This window comes from Anomaloglossus baeobatrachus, chromosome 5, assembly GCF_048569485.1.
Source record: "Anomaloglossus baeobatrachus isolate aAnoBae1 chromosome 5, aAnoBae1.hap1, whole genome shotgun sequence".
Lineage (NCBI taxonomy): Eukaryota > Metazoa > Chordata > Amphibia > Anura > Aromobatidae > Anomaloglossus > Anomaloglossus baeobatrachus.
In genome coordinates this window covers 33,569,437-33,585,947 of record NC_134357.1, presented here as the reverse complement: position 1 = coordinate 33,585,947, position 16,511 = coordinate 33,569,437, and the positions used below count along the sequence as shown (strand labels likewise).

Genomic DNA, 16,511 nt, shown 5'->3' with positions numbered 1-16,511 from the left:
AGGTAATTATCACTTTTTATATATATTTATATATATATATATATATATATATATATATATATATATATATATATATATATATATATATATATATATATATATAATTTGCATAAAAAAAGGAAAAACCGTTGCCAAAAATAATATACCGTAGTTAGTCCTGCATGAAACAAAGCCTCATACAGTCACATCAGTGGAAGAAAAAAAATAAATGTGGCTGCTGAAATGCAAAAAGGCAAAAGAGCCAAAAAACGGATATAAAAAAATATAAAAAGAAACCCCACTGGATTTTTACCCATTAATGATCAGGCCTTAATCATTGGTTAGTCCAGTTACAGTGGTAGTCAGTTAACCGCCTACGGCTGTATCCCTTGGTGCAGTTTTGCGTTTTGTTTTTTTTTTTTTTCCATGCTATCCTGTATATGTATCTTATATTTATTGTCTTTTTTTTGTGTTTTAGGTACCTGATCGGAAGCCCCGGCAGCTGAGACTCCTCCTGTAGATAGATATATGCACGGAGACAATCTAACCAGGATGCCACTTATTTACTGACATATAGATCACCACCGCCTCTCCAGTGCCATCTTGTTTAGCCACATCTATCATGACTGACAGCCTGAAGATTTTTTTTTTGCATTCCAGATTTGCGTTGCGCTCAATATTCGCTCCAGGAGATGTATGGATTTTAGTGCATACAAATAAAATACCCAGATATATCTAGAAGGACGAGTCCATGAGATATAGACACTTGTCAGTCCTGTAAGGCGGAAGTGCAGGAGAGATTTGGGCTGAGTGACTCTTTCCTCGTCTTAAGCTGGGCTGTAGTTTTAGCAGCTGACAGCGCCCTGCAGTGAGGTCACCGGACGCTGCCGATGACATCAATGGCAATTTCATAAACTATTTTGCACGTCATTATTATTTTTAATTTTTTTGCAATTTAACATTGAGTATGTTATAGCTGTTACGTGTACTTAAGAGGAAATATATAAGAAAAATAGAGAAATGCAGACTTTAACATGTTTCCAAAAATTTCCAGTTGGTGAAAAAATTAAAATAAAGGACCATGTAAAAAAATTTGCATCAAGTTTACATTTGCAGAATAAAGCCGCTAAGTTCAATCTACTCTTCAGATGTGTGGTGGATGTTCTCCTCAGGGATCTCCTCCCAGACCTGGATTAAAGCATCTGCCAACTCCTGGACAGTCTGAGGTGCAACGTGGCGTTGGTGGATGGGGCGAGACATGATGTCAAAGATGTGCTCCATTGGATTCAGATCTGGGGAACGGGCGGGCCAGTCCATAGCAGATCCTGCATGATGAAGGCATTGATGCTAACACTTAAGCCACATGAGGCCTAGCATTGCCATGCATCAGGAGGAACTCAGGGCCCACCGCACCAGCGTATGGTCTTACAATGGGTCTGAGGGTCTCATCCCAGTACCTAATGGCAGTCAGCAGGGCCGGCTCCAGGTTTTAATGGGCCCCATGCACACGCGCACCTGCACAGATACATACACAGGCATACGTACATATTTAGGGCATTCACATCGGGACGCTCAGGGCACATGCAGACAGGCGGCAGCACTGGAGGACACCAGGAGCATTCACAGACTAGCCCTGGGAACGATGGGGATATGCAGGCAGGAGCACTGGAGGACGCTGGGAAGCCAGCAGCTGCTCCTCTTCATCTGTGGGACGGGAGCGCATTGCATGGTAGCTCCACCTATAGATGAATGTTCATGCATGCAGCAGTGAATGCTGCAGGACCATGCTTAGCTAGTTTAAAGTGTCGGCAGTCAGCAAAGTGAGGCTGCCGGCCGGAGCACTTTCTGCGCTCCCAGAAAATCTTCCCGGGGGCCGCAGTACAGAAAGTGACCGACCTACTCCTGCTGACCGCGAGTGTGACCCCCCCCCTCCCCTCCAGTTGTCCAAGGCTTCGTCACTTGCCCGGGTGCTGACACCAGCCCTGGCTGTCAGGGTACGTCTGACTAGCACCTGGAGGGCTGTGCGGCACCTGCTCCATGCTCTGGACACTTTGCTGACACACACACCACTAGCCGCCTTGCCACACCTCGGCATTGATGTGTCATCCTGGATGAGCTGCACTACCTGAGCAACTTCTATGGTTGTAGACACCGTCTCATGCTCCATCGAGGGGTGAGAGCAATGACAACATGCAAAGGTGACCAAAACAACAGCCAAAAAGGATGAGAACAGAGCAATTGTTTGTGGTCACCAACTTGCAGAATTGCTCCTTTATAGGGGTTATCTCGCTAATGGCCGATCATTTGTTCCTGCTCTCTGTTCCATTTGCACAACAGCAGGAGAAATAGATTCACAATCACTGGAAAGGATGATTTCACACAAGTGGGATTGACTCCGAGTTACATTGTGTTAAAGTATTCACTTTTTTTTCTAGCAATATACCATATTTTTCAGATAAAATTTGGGAGGAAAATGAGGGGTGTGTCTTAAAATTCAAATGTAACTTACCAGGTGGTGGTGGAGAAAGGTGACAGGAGCGATGGTGTGGGTTGTGTACTGCAGGCGGTGAGGCAAGGGACATCCTAAGATTTGAAGAGGTCTTCATATAATGGCACTTGGAGCTGCCGCGTGCGCAGATGGAGCTCTTGTATGCACGTGATCAGAAGATGGAGCTCTTGTATGCATGTGATCAGAAGATGGAGCTCTTGGCTCAAGATCTCATCTGTGCACCCTCCAGCCCATTAATGTCCCAGCAGTGGACTTAAAGAAAATGGCACACAGAGTTGGCACGTGTGGAGATAACTAAGTTTGCGCATGCGCAGATTCCAGGCACCATTTCTTTGAAGTCGCACTGCCGACATCTTTAGGACGTTCCCTGCCACACCGCTTGCAAACATAGCACAGCACCCAGCGCACAACCCATAGCATCGCTCCTGCCTCCTATCACCATTCTTACCCCTCAGTAAGCTACATTCCTGGATGTTTCCCTGCCTCACAGCCTTGCAAAGCATCTGGGATGCCTGCAGCATCGCCCTGCTCCACCACCACTGCACCCCCGCACCCTCAGTAAGACACCCCGGAATTAGAAGATGGACCCCCTTTTTTTTAACTTTTGTTTTTCTTTAAATTTGGGGTGTGTCTTATAAAACGAAAAATACAGTATATCTAATATATAAAGCTGAATGTGTGTATGTCTGGGATTGGCATCTGCACCGTCGCAGCTACAGCCACAATTTTGCACACTCACACTTCTGGACCCCGAAAGCGTCATAGGGTACGTTTTGAGGGGAAATCTTAACCCCACTCTTTACAGTTAATCGCCAAAAAACCTGCCTCCATTAAAGCAAATGGAGCTGGGAGCCACAGTGCAGCCAGAACTTCAGAAGAATGCACAGCCACGCTCTTATATGGAATGTTGGCGTGTCACAATGCAGCCAGGAAAAAACAGACAGGGACAGAGGCAGACACAGACAGGGTAAGAGACAGACTGACAGGGAAAGAGAGAGACAGACAGGGAAAGTGACAGACAGACGGAAAGAGATTGAGACAGACGGAGAAAGAGACAGAGAGATCTATACAGAGGGGAAGACAGACAGAAAATGGGAGAGAAACAGAGAGACAGTTACTATCCCGGGCGTTAATACATTCTATTTTGTTAGCAGTTATTAACCCAGGCGAAGCCGGGTAGTACAGCTAGTATATATATATTTAGGATTCTGTACCTGGTCGGACAGCTGAGGCCTCTACGGCACTGCGAGCAGAGATTTATGGTCTATACTTAGGCCAAATATCTATCACATCCTAACTTTTGTTAAAATAGGCAGGTGCAAGCTCCAGCTAAAAAGGTAACATGGCGGCCTGAAGGGTATTTAATTTACAGTATGGATCTAGTAGTTCTGGCTCCAGAACAAATCAGATCAAGTAGTTCAAAAGAATACTGCACCTTCTTGTAGATAGATGGACGCCCAAATGGCCATAGGTCAAACCTCTTCCCCAGAGTCTGAACTCACGCTTACCGGGCAGGGCTATGCCGGCCCCCAATGAACAGAACCATCGCTGTGGGACTTACTGGTTTAGGAATGTAATCATTGGTGGTAAAGAGATGAAGACCCTCTCTAAATGTTTATTAACCAGTCAGAAAACCATTCCTATAGAAGATTTTTAATAAATAAATCACATCAATATTCCACAATCAGCACACGCTCCATACCAAACAGTAAGGGCTGAAAATGAAAGAATTTACCAAAATCTGCCTGTGGTGGGTGATTAATAGTACAAAGTAAGGTGGAAGCATCTTGTCGTACTACAAGTCTAAGATCTGATAATCCAGGATTGGTAATGTTCACACTTGTCAGCAAAATAGTCCAGACAATCAACCTGAATGTACTAAAAAGTGGCCGCAGATTTTTAGGAATGTATACATTATATCCGCAGTGAACATTACATAACGTTACTGCGCAGGTTACAAAAATAACGAATTGTGTTTCTCGAGAGCGCATACAACGGGCTGACGGCACCTGATAAGCTTTGCTGTGCGGACCGGGGCAGAATATTCTGATCTTCATTAACAAGTGGGGAATTTATTATGAATGCTGAAGACCTAGATAAGGCAGTAAAGCAACATTGCGCACAGGCGGGGCTCTCAGGGAAAGGGAAGTACTCCCATCTCGTCCTTGAGATTATATGCGGCCATGGCCGCATTTCTGTCCATTAACCCATTCATTGCTGCCGTCATCCTGCACACTTTATACAGACCATATAGAAAGGAACAGCTTCTCAAAAGTGGTCGTTCAGGTTATTAGAAAGAAAAAATGGAGAAGATTCATTAGTGTCTTAAAGGACATATCTCATCAGAAAATGAGCTATTGTTTTTACACAGGTGTTACTTAAAATCATTGATTTGAAAAAAAAATGTATTTTGTTTTTGAAAAATTGCAATTTGAACACTAACGAGGCCATTCTACATGTTTCCTGTCCTTTCGGCAGACTATCATCAGAGGCACAATGATAGGTAACGCCTCTACACCCAGCTAATGACACAGGATAAACCAATCACAATAGGCGATGTCACAGATCACCTCCTCCACTCGTAGAATAATCTCTGCACACACTCATTAGATGCTTCTATACATAAGTGTTTGGAGTCAGTCTATGGCTGTTAATGTACATGTGCAATTACAGAAACTGGAAGGCGGAGTCTAGTCCCTCCTAAAATACAGAGTCACGGTGAAGCATGGGTGTGGCTTGAACATGATTAGGGAATACTCATCATTAGTAATCAGAGACTGTTTGGGGCTACACAACAATTCCAGCAAATGCCGGAGGCTCAAGACCAGGCACAGATGCTCCAGCATTTTTAAAAAGGGTTAACACCATGTCTACCTTCTTTCAAATACAGCGCCACCCTACAGGTTGTGACTAGTATTGCATTTCTGCATTATTCAAAGGATCTTACCTGTAATGCAACACTAAACTTGTAGGCAGGGGTAGTGCTTTTGGAAGAAGTTCGACATGTTTTCTTAATTCTAGACAACCCCTTTAACCTTCGTCAGGCTGCATAATTTTACAACGTTAACAGCGACCCCTTATCTCGGAAGGGGGTGGAGATATTTTATTGAAATTTGGCCAATATATTCTGGACCAAAACTGCAGAGATGTCACGAAATTTCAGCCCTCTACGGCTTTTGGGGGGGAAAAAAATTATTGCAATTTTAAAAACTGAATAGTTACAATTGTACCTACTCAGCCGGACGAAGGTTAAAGGGGAAGTCAATATACCAATTGAGAAATCCTGCATTCATATAGTCAGTGCACTGCTCGGCGAACCGCTACACAGTCTTCACACTGGAGGACCTGCACATTCATGCATCACATGGACAGCTAATTGCAATATGTAATGCTTCTTTTCACCTGCGGGGGAGCTGTAGGGAAACAGAACACTTGCTGCCCAATTCTGCTACAGAATAAAGTGAAGTAAGAAGACTCCGTATGATCAGCCGAGGAACTCTTTAAAAACAAAGAATTGTCTAAAGCCTTTGAGTTTGTCATTGCCACTCATGCCCCATGTTAGTGCACAGCTCTGGACTACCCCTTTAAGGTAATTAGCATGTTCAGCTGCCTCTGGATATAGAGCTCTCAGCTAGATAAAAAGGTTGTATGCCACTAGAAATCCATGACTACTTTTACAAACAGCGCCACTTCTATTCGCAGGCTGCATCTGGTATTGCAATTCAGCCCTATTTATTTTAATGGTGCAATACCAGGCACTGCCTATAAAGCAGCAGTGGCGCTGTTAGAAAACAAAGCTTCATATTGGAATAAAAATATACAGTTTTTTCCCTTTTTAACACTTGATACAAACAATAAGCCTTCATTATTAGGTGGAAACCCAGTCTAATCCTGCAGGACAGGGCAGGATGCTTTCTCCCGTCAGTCATGTTGCTTTTTTTGCTGGTGTAACACAAACACAATCGTATCGACATTACAAAGTGTCCGGTGATGCATTGCATCACCCCCTGGAGAAAATGTTTCCTCTCTATATTGCAAGGACAGACGTCTGTTTCATGGGGATCCAATGTGGAGCGTTCCATGTCAAACCGTCCCCGTAAGCCGGGTGTGCGGACGGGAGTAGGACACGAGTGATCCATTGCCTGGGACAAAAAAAAAAAAAGACAATGTAAAGATATATGTCCAGATACTGCTGATGCAAGCTGATGGCACCCTCTAGTGTTCCCCTCATGTCTGATCTATGGACCATGTAAGACCATCAAGTGGACTGGGAAATCAACACAGCACCAAAACTTTTTTTTCTACTTAAATTATATGGTTAACTTTGGTGCTATTTTATTTAAATGCTTGAAGTTTGAGTTAATCTTTTTTTGCATTCTGGTTTTATTAAAAATTTGCAAAATTGTAGCTTTTCTGAGGCCTTATGCTTCACTTTACATCGCTGGCTGCAGATTGAGTTAACTGAGATTCTATCAGTGAGCTTGTTGCCAGGTTTCTAGCTCTTCTATTTTATTCTTCCTTAAATTGATTAATGACCTTTGCTCCACTATAATGTGGTCAGAAATGGGCATACAGGAGCTCAGGAGCAGAGATACACCCTAAAACAAGCTCACTGACAGATTCTCAGTTAACTCATTTTACACCTAGGAATGTAAAGTAAAGCATATAGACTTGCAAAAAAAGAAAAAAAAAAGCTAAGAACTGTCCAGGAATGTTAATTCTCCCAATGAGAGAATGATTATTTAATAATCATAATAATAACAATAATAATTTAAAAAAATAGCCACCGAATGTGTCCACATCCTTTTAATTCACTTTCGTCATTAGATTTGAGAAGAACTTACATTTGTGATTCGACCCCAAAGAAAAGTCTCCAGTTGCTGAAGCGGCCGTAACTGTACGGATTGTGAAATATCTGCAAAAGATAAAAAAATAGTTGTGACCAGGGCAGAAAATAAATCAAAAATGTATAATTATATATTATATATAATATATATATATATATATATATATATATATATATATATATATATATATATATATATATATATATATATATATATATATATATATTTTTTTTTTTTTATGGACCATTACAAACTGATGATTCGGGTGTAAAGCCCAAGAGAGGCCACAGACTATGCCATGCAGCAGCATGCATGGCACATGCAGAGTGAATTCTCCTGCCCCCTACAGGGAAATGAATGGACATAATCTTACAGGGCAGGGTCTATGACAGCGCCTCGCCCCCGGAGCCCCCACAGGCCCCGCCCCGGAGCCCCCACAGGCCCCGCCCCGGAGCAATAGCTGGGATTTTTTTTTTTTGTGCATTTGTGATGTCGGGCACCCCCCACCCCCAGATCCTGCACCAATTGCCTGGAATGTTTATTTGTTTTTTAATAATGTAGATGTGACCAAGAGTGGAGAACAAAATGTGAATGCAGCCGTACCTTCCCTTTTTCCTGCAGCCGCTTCCTCTCCTTCTTGTTAATGTGTCTTTCTATGCTGGTCTCTCCTCGTGTGATGAGCATGGCATGCCAAAGCGTGAGGGCACCGAGAGCCACCGCCACCGAGCTGCAAAGTATCAAGAACAGGAATGAATCCAACCTCCTACAGATTGTCCTTTTCCCCTTGTCAATGGAAAAACTGTTTAGACAAGCCCAATCAGTGAACCCTATTAAAAATGGGAATGCTCATGTCCAGCAGTTAGGTAATTTATACATTCATTTCCAGGAGGAATAACAGAGGATGAACACAATGTGAATGCTCCAGAATTAGTAGAAGTAAATAATTTACTAAGTTAGAATGGTTGACAAATTATTAACTCCTGAGGTTTTAAAGGGAATCTGTCACCAGGTTTTTGCTCCCCCATCTGAGAGCCACATGATGTAAAGACATGTGATTCCAGTGATGTGTCACTTACTGAGCTGTTTGCTGTCATTTTGATAAAATCAATGTTTTCTCTGCTGCAGATCTAGCAGTTATACAGAGCTCATGAATATGCTGGACTACATGCAGCACGCCAAGTAGTCCTGTACTGATAAAATCACTGTTTAATCAACAGTAGATTATCAAAACTAACTTAAGCAGCTCAGAAAGTGACACCGCTGGAATCAGGGTCTTGTGCTGCTCTCAGATTAGGTGGCAAAAGCCTAGTAACAGATTCCCTTTAAATCCAAGTCCAGCCTCACCCCTATGATTTACACTGCAGCTCTGTTTGTTAAAGATAAGGTGTCACTTTTTTTATTTTTGTATTCATAATAGTGATTATGAAATAAAGCCCCCTAGGCTGTCCAGATCGCAGCAGAGGGAGGAGATCAGCGCTTTCTTTGCGGAGCTTCCCTGTCACCCGCCGGGATGGGTGAGTACTGGTACGCTACTACTCCCGCTCCCCCACTTGTGTGTGCTCACCTCTGGCCTCTGCTCCTAGCAGCTCAGTGGGGCAGCGCGGTATACAGTATATCTCCCTGCTTGTGTCAGTCTGCAGAGCATTGTTCCTGACACATACACAGGAATGGTCTGCAGAGCATCGCTCCTGACACATGACACTGGCGGAGCGACGCTCTGCAAGCTATATATCTTTGTGTATGTGTGGTTTCCACTCACTGACAGCAAACAGACGTGTTGGGGAATGTTTCCACTCACTGACAGCAAACAGACGTGTTGGGGAATGTTTCCACTTATCCTTTTGGAAACACCCATATTGGGAGGGGGAGGTGACGTCACACACAAGAGAGCAGATTCCATCCACTTTTACTGCAGCTGTAATGTGATATATTTCTACAGTAGCTCTGCAGTCGGATTTCAGCAGCTGCTCCCCCTAGTGTTTAAGAGTGGAAAATATCACTTTTTTTTATATATATATTTTTCTCAATTAAAAACAAATCTGTAAATATAATATAAAACATTAATACTTTATATTTTTTCAGTTATTGAAAAGAAGGGAATTTTGTTTACTTACCGTAAATTCCTTTTCTTCTAGCTCCTATTGGGAGACCCAGACAATTGGGTGTATAGCTTCTGCCTCCGGAGGCCACACAAAGTATTACACTGAAAAAGTGTAACCCCTCCCCTCTGCCTATACACCCTCCCGTGGATCACGGGCTCCTCAGTTTTGGTGCAAAAGCAGGAAGGAGGAAACTTATAAATTGGTCTGGGGTAAATTCAATCCGAAGGATGTTCGGAGAACTGAAACCATAACCAAAAGAACAATTCAACATGAACAACATGTGTACACAAAAGAACAACAGCCCGAAGGGAACAGGGGCGGGTGCTGGGTCTCCCAATAGGAGCTAGAAGAAAAGGAATTTACGGTAAGTAAACAAAATTCCCTTCTTCTTTGTCGCTCCATTGGGAGACCCAGACAATTGGGACGTCCAAAAGCAGTCCCTGGGTGGGTAAAAGAATACCTCAATAAAAGAGAGCCGAAAACGACCCCTTCCTACAGGTGGGCAACCGCCGCCTGAAGGACTTGCCTACCTAGACTGGCATCTGCCGAAGCATAGGTATGCACTTGATAGTGTTTTGTGAAGGTGTGCAGACTAGACCAGGTAGCTGCCTGACACACCTGCTGAGCCGTAGCCCGGTGTCGCAATGCCCAGGACGCACCCACGGCTCTGGTAGAATGGGCTTTCAGCCCCGAAGGAAGAGGAAGCCCCGAAGAACGGTAGGCTTCAAGAATCGGTTCCTTGATCCACCGAGCCAAAGTTGACTTGGAAGCCTGCGAACCCTTACGCTGGCCAGCGACCAGGACAAAGAGCGCATCTGAACGGCGCAGGGGCGCCGTGCGAGACACGTAGAGCCGGAGTGCTCTCACTAGATCTAATGAATGCAAATCCTTTTCACACTGGTGAACTGGATGAGGGCAAAAGGACAGTAAGGAGATATCCTGATTGAGATGAAAAGGAGATACCACCTTAGGGAGAAACTCCGGGACAGGACGCAGAACCACCTTATCCTGGTGAAAAAACAGGAAAGGGGATTTGCATGACAGCGCTGCAAGCTCCGACACTCTTCGGAGTGAGGTAATTGCCACAAGAAATGCCACCTTCTGCGAAAGACGTGATAAAGAGACATCCCTCAGCGGCTCGAAAGGTGGCTTTTGAAGAGCCATTAACACCCTGTTAAGGTCCCAGGGTTCCAGCGGACGCTTGTAGGGTGGAACTATGTGGCAAACTCCCTGCAGGAACGTGCGGACCTGCGGAAGCCTTGCCAGGCGCTTTTGAAAAAATACTGAGAGCGCTGATACTTGTCCCTTGAGAGAGCCGAGTGACAAACCCTTGTCCATTCCGGATTGAAGGAATGAAAGAAAAATGGGTAAGGCAAAAGGCCAGGGAGTAAAACCCTTATCAGAGCACCAGGACAAGAAGATCCGCCACGACCTGTAATAGATCTTGGCGGACGTTGGTTTCCTGGCTTGTCTCATAGTGGCAATGACATCCTGAGATAAACCCGACGACGCTAGGAGCCAGGACTCAATGGCCACACAGTCAGGTTGAGGGCCGCAGAATTCAGATGGAAAAACGGCCCTTGTGACAGCAGGTCTGTGCGGTCTGGAAGCGCCCACGGCTGACCCACCGTGAGATCCGGGTACCACGACCGCCTCGGCCAATCTGGAGCGACGAGAATGGCGCGACGACAGTCGGATCTGATCTTGCGTAACACTCTGGGCAATATCGCCAGAGGAGGAAACACATAAGGCAGTCGAAACTGCGACCAATCCTGAACTAACGCGTCCGCCGCCAGAGCTCTGTGATCTTGAGACCGTGCCATGAAGGCCGGGACATTGTTGTTGTGCCGTGACGCCATGAGATCGACGTCCGGCGTTCCCCAGCGGCGACAGATCTCTCGAAACACGTCTGGGTGAAGAGACCATTCCCCCGCATCCATGCCCTGACGACTGAGAAAATCTGCTTCCCAGTTTTCTACGCCCGGGATGTGAACTGCGGAGATGGTGGAGGCTGTGGCTTCCGCCCACAGTAGAATCCGCCGGACTTCCTGGAAGGCTTGCCGGCTGCGCGTGCCTCCCTGGTGGTTGATGTACGCGACCGCCGTGGCGATGTCAGACTGTATGCGGATCTGCCTGCCCTCCAGCCACCGATGGAACGCCTTTAGGGCTAGATACACTGCCCTTATCTCCAGAACATTGATCTGAAGAGAAGACTATCGGAGTCCAGGTTCCCTGAGACCTGTGGTGGAGAAAAACCGCTCCCCACCCTGACAGGCTCGCGTCCGTCGTGACCATAGCCCAGGATGGGGGCAGGAAGGATTTTCCCTGCGATAGAGAAGTGGGAAGAAGCCACCACTGAAGAGAGGTTTCGGCTGCAAGGGAAAGAGAGACGTTCCTGTCGAGGGACGTCGACCTCCTGTCCCATTTGCGGAGAATGTCCCATTGGAGTGGGCGCAGATGGAACTGCGCGAAGGGCACTGCCTCCATTGCTGCCACCATCTTCCCCAGGAAGTGCATGAGGCGCCTCAAGGGGTGTGACTGACCCCGAAGAAGAGATTGCACCCCTGTCTGCAGCGAAAGCTGTTTGTCCAGCGGTAGCTTGACTACCGCTGAGTGAGTATGAAACTCCATCCCGAGGTAAGTCAGTGATTGGGTCGGTGTCAACTTGGACTTTGGGAAGTTGATGAGCCACCCGAACTGCTGGAGAGTCGCCAGAGCGACGGTCAGGCTGTGTTGACATGCCACCCGGGAGGGTGCCCTGACTAGGAGATCGTCTAAGTAAGGGATCACCGAGTGGCCCTGAGAGTGCAGGACCGCCACAACGGATGCCATGACCTTGGTGAAGACCCGTGGGGCTGTCGCCAGGCCGAAAGGCAGTGCCACAAACTGAAGGTGTTCGTCCCCGATGGCAAAACGCAGGAAGCGTTGATGTTCGGGTGCGATCGGCACATGGAGATAAGCATCCTTGATGTCGATTGATGCTAGGAAGTCTCCTTGTGACATCGAAGCGATGACAGAGCGGAGAGATTCCATCCGAAACCTTCTGGTGCTCACATGCCTGTTGAGCAGTTTGAGGTCCAGAACGGGACGGAATGATCCGTCCTTCTTTGGCACCACGAACAAGTTGGAGTAGAAGCCGTGACCATGTTCCTGAGGGGGAACGGGAATCACCACTCCTTCTGTCTTCAGAACGCCCACAGCCTGAAAAAGTGCGCCGGCCCGAGATGGGGGCGGAGATGTTCTGAAGAAACGAGTCGGAGGACGAGAGCTGAACTCTATCCTGTAACCGTGAGACAATGTCTCTCACCCATCGGTCTTGGACATGTGGCCACCAGGCGTCGCAAAAGCGGGAGAGCCTGCCACCGACCGAGGATGCGGTTCGGGGAGGCCGAAAGTCATGAGGAGGCCGCCTTGGAGGCAGTGCCTCCGGCGGTCTTTTGGGGGCGTGACTTAGACCGCCACGCATAGGAGTTCCTCTGGCCTTTCTCTGGCCTGTTGGACGAGGAGGATTGGGACTTGGCTGAGGGCCGAAAGGACCGAAACCTCGGTTGTATTTTCCGTTGCTGAGGTCTCTTCGGTTTGGACTGGGGTAAGGACGAGTCCTTTCCCTTGGATTCCTTAATTTCATCCAATCGTTCGCCAAACAATCGGTCGCCAGAAAACGGCAAACCGGTTAAGAACTTCTTGGAAGCAGAGTCTGCCTTCCATTCGCGTAGCCACATGGCCCTGCGGACTGCCACAGAATTAGCGGATGCTACCGCTGTACGGCTAGCAGAGTCCAGGACGGCGTTCATGGCGTAGGACGAAAAAGCCGACGCCTGAGAAGTCAAAGACGCAACTTGCGGAGCAGAGGTACGTGTGACCGCATTAATCTCAGACAGACAAGCTGAGATAGCTTGGAGTGCCCACACGGCTGCAAAGGCCGGGGCAAAAGATGCGCCTGTGGCTTCATAGATGGATTTCACCAGGAGCTCTATCTGCCTGTCAGTGGCATCCTTTAGCGATAAGCCATCTGCAACTGAAACTACAGATCTAGCCGCCAGTCTAGAGACTGGAGGATCCACCTTGGGACATTGAGCCCAACCCTTAACTACGTCAGAGGGGAAGGGGTAACGTGTGTCAGTAAGGCGCTTAGTAAAGCGCTTGTCCGGAAATGCTCTATGCTTCTGGACAGCATCTCTGAAGTTAGAGTGATCGAAAAACGCACTCCGTGTACGTTTGGGAAACCTAAACTGGTGTTTCTCCTGCTGCGAAGCCGACTCCTCTATAGGTGGAGGTGGGGGAGAAAGATCTAGCACCTGGTTGATGGACGATATAAGATCATTTACTAAGGCGTCCCCCTCAGGTGTATCAAGATTGAGGGCAACGTCAGGGTCAGAGCCCTGAGCTGCGACGTCCGCCTCGTCCTCCAGAGAGTCCTCAAGCTGAGACCCCGAGCAGCGTGAGGAAGTCGGGGAAGATTCCCAGCGAGCCCGCTTAGCCGGTCTGGGACTGTGGTCCGTGCAGGAGTCCTCCACGTGAGACCTAGGGGCCACCCCAGGAGCACGCTGCGGCGCAGACCGAGAGGGGCCTGGAGGCGATGATCCAACAGTGCCCGGGGCCTGTGTAAGGACCGGTCTGGACTGCAAGGCTTCTAGTAGCTTGGCAGACCATTTGTCCATAGACTGAGCCATGGATTGTGAAAGCGACTCAGAGAGTTTCTCAGCAAAAACTGCAAACTCTGTCCCTGCCGCCTGGACAGTGGAAGCAGGAGGGTCTGCCTGAGCCGAGGGGCCCACTAGTGACCGAGGTTCCGGCTGAGCAAGTGCAACAGGGGTCGAGCATTGCTCACAGTGAGGGTAGGTGGAACCCGCAGGTAACATAGCCCCACAAGAGGTACAGGTTGCAAAAAAGTAGATTTTGGGTACTCACCGTAAAATCTCTTTCTTGGAGCCTTCATTGGGGGACACAGAGACCATGGGTTGTATGCTGCTGCCACTAGGAGGCGACACTAAGCAAAAAACAAGGAAACTCCTCCTATGCAGTATACACCCACCAACCGGCAATTGTACCTCAGTTAGTGAGAAAGCAATAGGAGACAACAGTAGAACAAAACGCTCAATCATACAGAAGTGGACATTAAACTCAACAGCCAACAGAAACATTGAACAGTAACATATGTCCAACACAAGGGCGGGTGCTGTGTCCCCCAATGAAGGCTCCAAGAAAGAGATTTTACGGTGAGTACCCAAAATCTACTTTTCTTTATCGCTTCATTGGGGGACACAGAGACCATGGGACGTCCTAAAGCAGTCCCGCGGGTGGGTCTAATGTTACTCTCAGGGCTGACCTCGGTCCACTGCAGCCTGCAGGACTCTTCTACCGAGGCTCGCATCGGAGGATGCGAAAGTGTGGACCCTGTAGAACTTAGTGAAAGTGTGGAGCGAAGACCAGGTGGCCGCTTTGCAGAGCTGCAACGCTGGAGCGTGGTGACGGACCGCCCACGAGGCTCCCACCGCCCTGGTGGAGTGGGCCGTAATCCTGAGTGGGCGCGTTATCCCTCTTACCCGGTAGGCTTCCAGTACGGCAGAGCGAATCCATCGCGAAATGGAGGACTTGGAGGCAGGTAGGCCTCTGCGCGGGCCAGACGGAAGTACAAAAAGGGAATCCGACCGTCTGAATTGAGAGGTCCTGGAAATGTACAAACGGAGAGCTCTGACCAAGTCCAGCTTGTGGAGAAGAATCTCACGAGGGTGTGAAGGATTCGGACAAAAGGAGGGAAGAACAATGTCCTCGTTAAGATGGAAGGAGGAAACCACCTTGGGCAGAAAAGAAGGAACCGGACGGAGGACTACCTTATCCTGGTGGAAGACAAGATATGGAGAGCGGCAGGAAAGCGCCGCTAACTCAGATACCCGCCTGATTGACGTGATGGCAACTAAGAAGGCGACCTTCCAAGAGAGGAACATGAGGGACGTCTCCTGCATAGGTTCGAAGGGAGAATGCTGGAGAACAGACAGAACCAGGTTAAGGTCCCAGGGCTCCACCGGAGGTTGAACGGGGGGCGCCGCATGTGCGGCTCCCTGAATGAATGTGCGAACTTGTGACCGAGAGGCAATCCTCCTTTGAAAGAGAATGGAAAGAGCAGACACCTGACCCTTGAGGGAGCTGAGTGCTAATCCAGCCTCTAGACCAGATTGTAGGAATGACAACAGAACTGGTAAGGAGAAGGTCATGGCTGTGACCTGGTTAGCTTCACACCAGCGGAAATAGGCCTTCCACGTCCGGTGGTAAATGCGGGAAGAAGAAGGCTTCCGAGCTTTGATCATTGTCTGGACGACCTGTTCTGAGAATCCCGCGGAAGTTAGTACTGCGGCTTCAACAGCCATGCCGTTAAATTGAGCGACTGTGAATTCTGGTGAAGAAAAGGCCCTTGAGTGAGAAGATCCTGGACGTCTGGAAGTCTCCACGGAACGTCGGCGAGAAGGTGCACGAGCTCTGCGTACCACGGGCGTCGAGGCCAATCTGGGGCCACGAGAATTACCGGAACTCCCTCCGCCTTGATCTTCTTGACTAGCTTGGGTATAAGCGGAAGTGGAGGGAAGAGGAACGGCAGAGAGAACTGCGACCAGGGGATCGCTAGGGCGTCCGTTGCGAGCGCTAGTGGGTCTCTTGCCCTGGAGACGAACTGGGGAACCTTGTGATTCCACCTGGAGGCCAGGAGATCCACGTCGGGGGTCCCCCACCTGGCACAGATCTGTTGGAAGATTCTGGGATTGAGGGACCATTCTCCGGCGTCGAGGCCCTCCCGGCTGAGAAAGTCGGCGGCCCAATTGTCCACGCCCGGGATGTGGACCGCCGATATCGCTGGGATGTTCTGTTCGGCCCAGTTGAGGATTTGAGATACCTCTCTCATTGCCGCACGGCTGCGTGTTCCGCCTTGATGGTTTATGTAGGCCACAGTGGTTGCATTGTCGGACTGCACCCGAACTGGGTGTCCGCGAAGCAGAGCCTTCCAATGAAATAGAGCTAGGCGAACTGATCTGAGTTCCAAGATGTTGATGGGAAGTTTGGTTTCCGGCTCGGTCCAGCGAC

General features: G+C 48.0%; 2 protein-coding genes across 4 annotated transcripts in view; one reads left to right on the top strand and one right to left on the bottom strand.

Annotated features, from left to right (window-relative positions):
• MMS19 (MMS19 cytosolic iron-sulfur assembly component) overlaps nt 1–1,071 on the top strand; it is a 209,237-nt gene extending 208,166 nt beyond the window's left edge. For both annotated transcript variants that reach the window (XM_075348390.1, XM_075348389.1), the window contains one exon: nt 458–1,071. In XM_075348390.1, the coding sequence (XP_075204505.1) occupies nt 458–485 (28 nt within the window). In that variant the 3' untranslated portion in view covers nt 486–1,071. The remainder of the gene's footprint in view (nt 1–457) is intronic.
• Nucleotides 1,072–4,994: 3,923 nt separating this feature from the next.
• ZDHHC16 (zDHHC palmitoyltransferase 16) overlaps nt 4,995–16,511 on the bottom strand; it is a 35,611-nt gene continuing 24,094 nt past the window's right edge. For both annotated transcript variants that reach the window (XM_075348387.1, XM_075348388.1), the window contains 3 exons: nt 7,939–8,062; nt 7,333–7,403; nt 4,995–6,630 (listed from right to left, as the gene is read on the bottom strand). In XM_075348387.1, the coding sequence (XP_075204502.1) occupies nt 6,516–6,630; nt 7,333–7,403; nt 7,939–8,062 (310 nt within the window). In that variant the 3' untranslated portion in view covers nt 4,995–6,515. The remainder of the gene's footprint in view (nt 6,631–7,332; nt 7,404–7,938; nt 8,063–16,511) is intronic.